This window comes from Oppia nitens, unplaced genomic scaffold (assembly GCF_028296485.1).
Source record: "Oppia nitens isolate AA-2021 unplaced genomic scaffold, nextdenovo-longstitch-racon4-pilon3 scaffold11_pilon_pilon_pilon, whole genome shotgun sequence".
Taxonomy (NCBI): Eukaryota; Metazoa; Arthropoda; class Arachnida; order Sarcoptiformes; family Oppiidae; genus Oppia; species Oppia nitens.
In genome coordinates this window covers 1,644,397-1,650,489 of record NW_026533190.1, presented here as the reverse complement: position 1 = coordinate 1,650,489, position 6,093 = coordinate 1,644,397, and the positions used below count along the sequence as shown (strand labels likewise).

General features: G+C 28.4%; 3 protein-coding genes across 3 annotated transcripts; 2 read left to right on the top strand and 1 right to left on the bottom strand.

Moving 5' to 3' along the window:
* On the top strand, positions 1-1,214 carry LOC128953693 (isochorismatase domain-containing protein 2-like). The gene is made up of 5 exons (XM_054299211.1): positions 1-162; positions 317-344; positions 464-751; positions 934-967; positions 1,103-1,214. Exons 1-5 carry the CDS (start codon positions 1-3, stop codon positions 1,212-1,214), a joined length of 624 nt encoding a protein of 207 aa, XP_054155186.1.
* A 789-nt stretch (positions 1,215-2,003) lies between these two features.
* On the top strand, positions 2,004-3,087 carry LOC128952208 (isochorismatase domain-containing protein 2-like). Its single transcript, XM_054297563.1, has 5 exons — positions 2,004-2,207; positions 2,313-2,340; positions 2,409-2,696; positions 2,812-2,845; positions 2,932-3,087. Exons 1-5 carry the CDS (start codon positions 2,037-2,039, stop codon positions 3,041-3,043), a joined length of 633 nt encoding a protein of 210 aa, XP_054153538.1. The 5' UTR covers positions 2,004-2,036; the 3' UTR covers positions 3,044-3,087.
* An 853-nt stretch (positions 3,088-3,940) lies between these two features.
* On the bottom strand, positions 3,941-6,093 carry LOC128952083 (uncharacterized). The gene is made up of 3 exons (XM_054297421.1): positions 5,939-6,093; positions 4,782-5,868; positions 3,941-4,394 (listed from the first exon to the last, which is right to left on the bottom strand). Exons 2-3 carry the CDS (start codon positions 5,452-5,454, stop codon positions 4,006-4,008), a joined length of 1,062 nt encoding a protein of 353 aa, XP_054153396.1. The 5' UTR covers positions 5,455-5,868; positions 5,939-6,093; the 3' UTR covers positions 3,941-4,005.

The following is a 6,093-nucleotide window of genomic DNA, read 5'->3' as shown; positions in this document are numbered from 1 at the left end:
ATGAGTTGTTGTGATAAACAAAAAAATGTCGGCGAATTGGACAGTCAGAGGACAGCCCTATTGGTGGTCGATCTGCAGGTCAAGTTCGGGCCAATGATGCAGTACTGGCCACAAGTGATTAAAGCCGCCCGACAGCTGATACGTGCGGCAAACATATTGAATGTATAATTATTTTTTTGAAAAATAAAAATTGATTTTTCAATTATACTATTTTTTTGTTATATTATAGATAGATATGAAATATTTTATTTTTAAAATTATATAAAAATTATGAATTTTAAGATTTATTATTAATTTTTTGTTTTGTTTAATATAGTTACCTATATATGTTAGCGAACAAAAAGGTATTATTGATTATTTAGTTAAATTAAAATCTAATTATTATTTTTTTTGGATTAATTAATATATTATATATTTATTTAAAAAAAATTAATAAAAATTATAATTTTTAACTATAATATAGGTTGGGGTTCATCGGCACCGGAGTTATCACTTAATAGTTACACAAATATTAATTATGTACCGAAAACACAGTTTTCAATGCTATTACCGGATGTATTGGAATCACTGAAAACTAGACACCCGTCGGTCGACACACTCATAGTATGCGGTGTTATGACACACTGTTGTGTACAGTCGACTGTCCTGACGGGCCTAAAACATGGCTATACTGTCCATTTGGTCGGCAATGCAGTCAGTTCGCCGACAATGACCGATCGCCAGTACGCTATCGATCGTATGCGACAATCGGGTAATTAATTTAATTAATTAAGAAATAATTTTTGATAATTAGTATATATATAATAGAAATATTTAAATTATTTAATATATATATACATATTTAATATATATATATATATATGTATATATTTATATAATTATTGTATTAATAATTTTGTGTTTAATTTATTTTTAAAAAATATACATACCTAGGTGCTTTTATAACCACATGTGAAGCGGTTATACTGTAAGTTTATATTTTTATTTAATTAAAAATATTTTTTAAAAATTATGTTTTTTTTCAATTGAATTATCTCTCTCTCTCTCTCTCTCTCTCTCTCTCTCTCTCTCTCTCTCTTTCTCTCTCTCTCTATTGAAACAGTGGTCTACTTCGTGACGAAACTAATCCGAAATTTTACGACATTTATACCGAACCTTACGAAACACTTGTTAGCGACTGTTCGGGATTGTTGTCCAATAAACCGGAAAAATAATTATCATTTTTTAAAAAATTTATTAATTATTTTTTAACTAAAATAAATAATTAAATGAATAATAATAATAAATATCTGAATCTATAATTTTTTGTTTGTTTGTCTATAAACTAATGGCTAATCAATAACAATGTATTAATTATTTTGGTTATTAACAAATATATATATATAAAAATAATTTGTTTTTTTACATTATCCTAAAATTTAATATAAATGTTGATAAAAAAAATAAGTTTAATACAATAAATTCATTTATTCAATATAACAGTTGCATAAATATTTTTATCAATTATATCAAATCAATTTAATGATAAACTTTTTGTTTTTTATTTTTTTTATTTAATGATTATAATATTGCCTGTACTTGAAAGTTATTTTTTTAATATATATAAAAAGTTTTATTTAAATATTTTATTTCATAAATTAATAAATTCATCAATCAATTACTTTATATTATATACTAATAATAATTATAGTAATTTTATATTAAATAAAAACAAGTTTTTAGAAAAGTTGTTTATATAATAAAAAATTATATAATTTATCATTCAATATACAGTATAGTTAGTTATCTTAAGTTAATAAATAAAATTAAATATATATATTTAAAACTATTGAAATTGAAATATTATTATATTATATTTACTTATACTAAATATACAATTAAAAAATTTATTGAAATATTAATTATATTTATATTTTTAAGCAACCATTTGTGCAATTAATTAAAAGTTATTTTTTTTATAATAATTTCATTTAAATTAATTTCAAATTTAATATTAAAGTGTATTTTATTTGTTTAAAAAAAATTTAGTAGCAATTATGAGTTGCTGTGGCAATGATGACGGCAACAAAACTGTCGGTGAATTGGACACTAAGCGGACAGCCCTATTGGTCGTCGACTTGCAGGACAAGTTCGGGCCAATGATTCAATACTGGAGTCATATAATTGAAATTTCCCGACGGCTTGTCCGTGCGGCCCATATATTGGATGTAAATATTTCAAACAAAAAAAAAATTAATATAAAATTTAAAAAAAAAATTGTTTTCATAATACAATATAATTATAATAATTATAATTAAATATTTTATTAATAGTTACCAATTTATGTTAGCGAACAAAAAGGTATTATTGATTATTATTTAATTATTTTTTTTTATAATAATTTAATTATTAAAATATATTTTTGAAAGGTTGGGGTTCATCGGCATCGGAGTTATCGCTCAATAGTTATACAAATATTAATTATGTATCGAAAACACAGTTTTCAATGCTATTACCGGATGTATTGAAATCCATGAAAGCTAAACACCCGTCGGTCGACACACTCATAGTATGCGGTGTTATGGCTCACTGTTGTGTACAGTCGACTGTCCTGACAGCCATCAAACACGGCTATACTGTCCATGTGGTGGTCAATGCGGTCAGTTCGCCGACAATGACCGATCGCAAGTACGCTATCAAACGTATGCGACAATCGGGTAATTATAAACAATAATATTATTATACTATATATAGATAGAAATAGATATTTTATTTTTGAATAAAATAACTTAAAATTGATTTTTTTGTTAATTAATTTATTTGTAACTACAGGTGCTTTCATAACTACATTTGAAGCGGCCGTTCTGTAAGTATAGACTAAATATAAATAAATTAAATACTAATTAAATTGTTTTTTTAAATAATTTTTTTATCTATAAAAAAAATATTTAGTGGACTATTTCGCGCTGAATCTGATCCCAAATTTCAAGAGTTTTATTTATCCGGTTATTTAAAACCAATACCCGATAATATCAGTTTATTAGAGCATAAACCGGAAAAATAAAAAATTATAATTTGACAAAAAATTATTAAACAAATATTTTTTTTAATTATTATTAATTTTTAGTAATAGTAATTACAACAAATTAAATGTTTTATTTTATTTTTTTTTGGTGAATAAATAAAAACAAAACAAAAAATACTTTATATATATATTATATATTAATGTTTCGTTTTTATAGAGAGAGAGAGAGAATAAACATAAAAATTGTTTTTTATTGATAGTTAAAAAAAAATTTTTAAATATAATTTATGATTATTTAAATTATTTTAAAAAATCAATTTGTTTGTTTAAATACATAATTATTTTTGCTAAACAAAAAATATATATAATAAAAAAAAAATTACGGTAAGATTATATATCATTAATAAATTAAATTGAAAAAATAAGTCAAAATTAATAAAAATTACATTAATTATTAGGCACAAAAAAAATCATAAAAGTACCGGTAATTCAAATATTATAACTGTATAGATAATAATCATCAAAAAAATATATATAAATTAATTGAACCAATAATAATAATAATAATAATTAAACATTCAATGACTATATATATATCTCACTATATCTTATACTTATATTAAAATTACGATATTATATATTAATTTATTATACAATAATAATTTTTTTTTAAAAACAAACAAACAAACAATATGTCATAACAATTATAATATCGCAACAATTATAATTACAATTTAAATTATGGTAATAGTCATAATACTCATAATAATAATTGTAATAACAATTAATAGTAGAAATAATAATAATAATAGGATTAATAAGGTGACCAAAAAAAAACTAAATTAAAAATAACTAAACCATTAATATACTCGGATATAATAATAATAATAATAATAATATCACATCTCATATACATGTTATTTTTTTTGTTGTTTAAATTATTATTAATAATAATAAATTATACTAAAAAATCAATCAAATCAATAATAATAATCATGATTTTAAATATCAATATTAATCGACTTGCGGTCAGCCCTGTAGACAGCTCTCAACGTGCGCTTATTGGACGGCACGTTGAGCATCGGTATGGTATCGTTACGTGAGATCAGTTCATTGTAGTTGAGTGTCAGACTGAGATGTTTGTCGTCGGTATTGAACTGATTGGCCACAAATTTGATTAGTTCGCCAAACGTTTCCCGAGATTTCATACGATAGACGCCAATTCGGTTGTCCGATTCGTCGAACAGATTGAATATCTTGTACAGTGCACGGGTTTTACCGGTTTTGGTGGTCGCCGACGCCGCAGCCGCCGCCAGCACGTGTGCTGAGTTGGCCAACGATGATAATGTGGTTGTTGTTGTTGGTGTTGGTGGTGACCAGGAAATACCGGCTACCGAAAACAATCAAAAAATAATTAATTGATAATTTGATTACAAAAAAAATAACACTAAAAAAATTATTAATCAAATTTAACGAAACAATATTTTAGATTTAGATATTATACTAATTGTTCAAAAAAAAAAAAATAATAAAATACTATAAATAATAATAACATTAAGTGTATAACTATTTGATGTCACATATATATATACTCGGGTCACATATCGGGTATTAATTACTAATAATTACTGATAACTAATCAATAGTTTACTTAAAACACTGGTAGCTATCAATCACTAACACTACTACTACTACTACTACTTCATTGTCATTCAATAGTTTGGATTTAGTCGGTAACCGATCGGTACTCCTCTCTCTCTGTCCACACTCAACCTACCCGTGCAGCTTCCGTTGGTGGCGGCAGTGGCTGCCGAACCCTTACAATCCATACCACCCTTAAATCGGCGTAACTCTGACTCCAGTTCCCTATTCTTCTGTTCCAATGTCCGCAGCTTTTTGTTAACATTATTCAACCGAAACTTATAGTTAATAATTGTATTCATAAACCGTTTTCGTTCCGATTTCATCAGATCCAGACAGTTATGTTCCAATCGTTTACCGACTTTTAGGCCACAATTGTCGCACAGATTATAGTTACACTTTTCCAGATGCGAGTCCAATAGGTTCAGCTCCAGTACCTCTTCGCAGCCCTTGTCCTCGTAGTCGCAGTTGGTCCTCAACCGACCGATAATGCTGTCCACGCGACGATTGGACTTCAGAAACGGATCGACTTTGTTGGCCAACGCCGACGCCGATGTTGTCGACGATGTCGGACTGTCGGTAATTGCCGATCGCTGGCGTTTCTTATGGGTTTCGCACCGACACTGCGGACATATTAGTTTGTTGCTGACAACTATACGCTGTATGCATAGCCGACAAAATGTATGACCGCATTGGGTGTCCACTGCCTGGCGAAAGATATGCAAACATATGGAACATTCCAGTTCTTTGGCCAACCAGTCTTCGAGACCGATAAACCGTTTCGGTTCGTAACCGCCAGTTTCCGGCATCGATGATGATCGGCAACAACGGTTACGGCCTCCACCTCCTAGTCCTACCGCGGCTATAGTGGTGGCCACTTTTGGTTACTACTATCGGTGGTCGTCCACTTGTTTATGTATGTTATATATGTCCGTCGGGCACGTATGTAGCGGTCACGCAATCGGCACGTCAACTGTCAATCAACTGTCCTATAGTCCTCTCGCAGCTGTGGTAGTGATGGCCACACTTTTGTTTACGACTTTCGGTGGACGCGTCCACTTGTGTGTGTTATATATATATATATACGCGTATATGTCCGTCGGGCACGTATTTGGCGGTAACTGTCAATCCCTGTCCTCGGGTGCGGCAACGATAACCTCTCTCTATATATACCGCGATATCGTTGTGTGGTCACCAATTGGTGTTATAATTTTATTGGTCAGCTGTAAATTGAAAAAAATTTATTTTAGTCGGGTCTCAACTCCTGCCGATATCTGGTCACTAATATATTACCGATCGATACTTAAAATAATGATTACTATTATTATAGTATTGATTGAAAAAACATTGGAAACTGTTTAGTGTTTTAGTGTTTTGTTTTGTTATTTACTTTTTAATGTGTTTTCTCTCTAACAATGTTTACAACCAATTGATTCATTGATTCATTT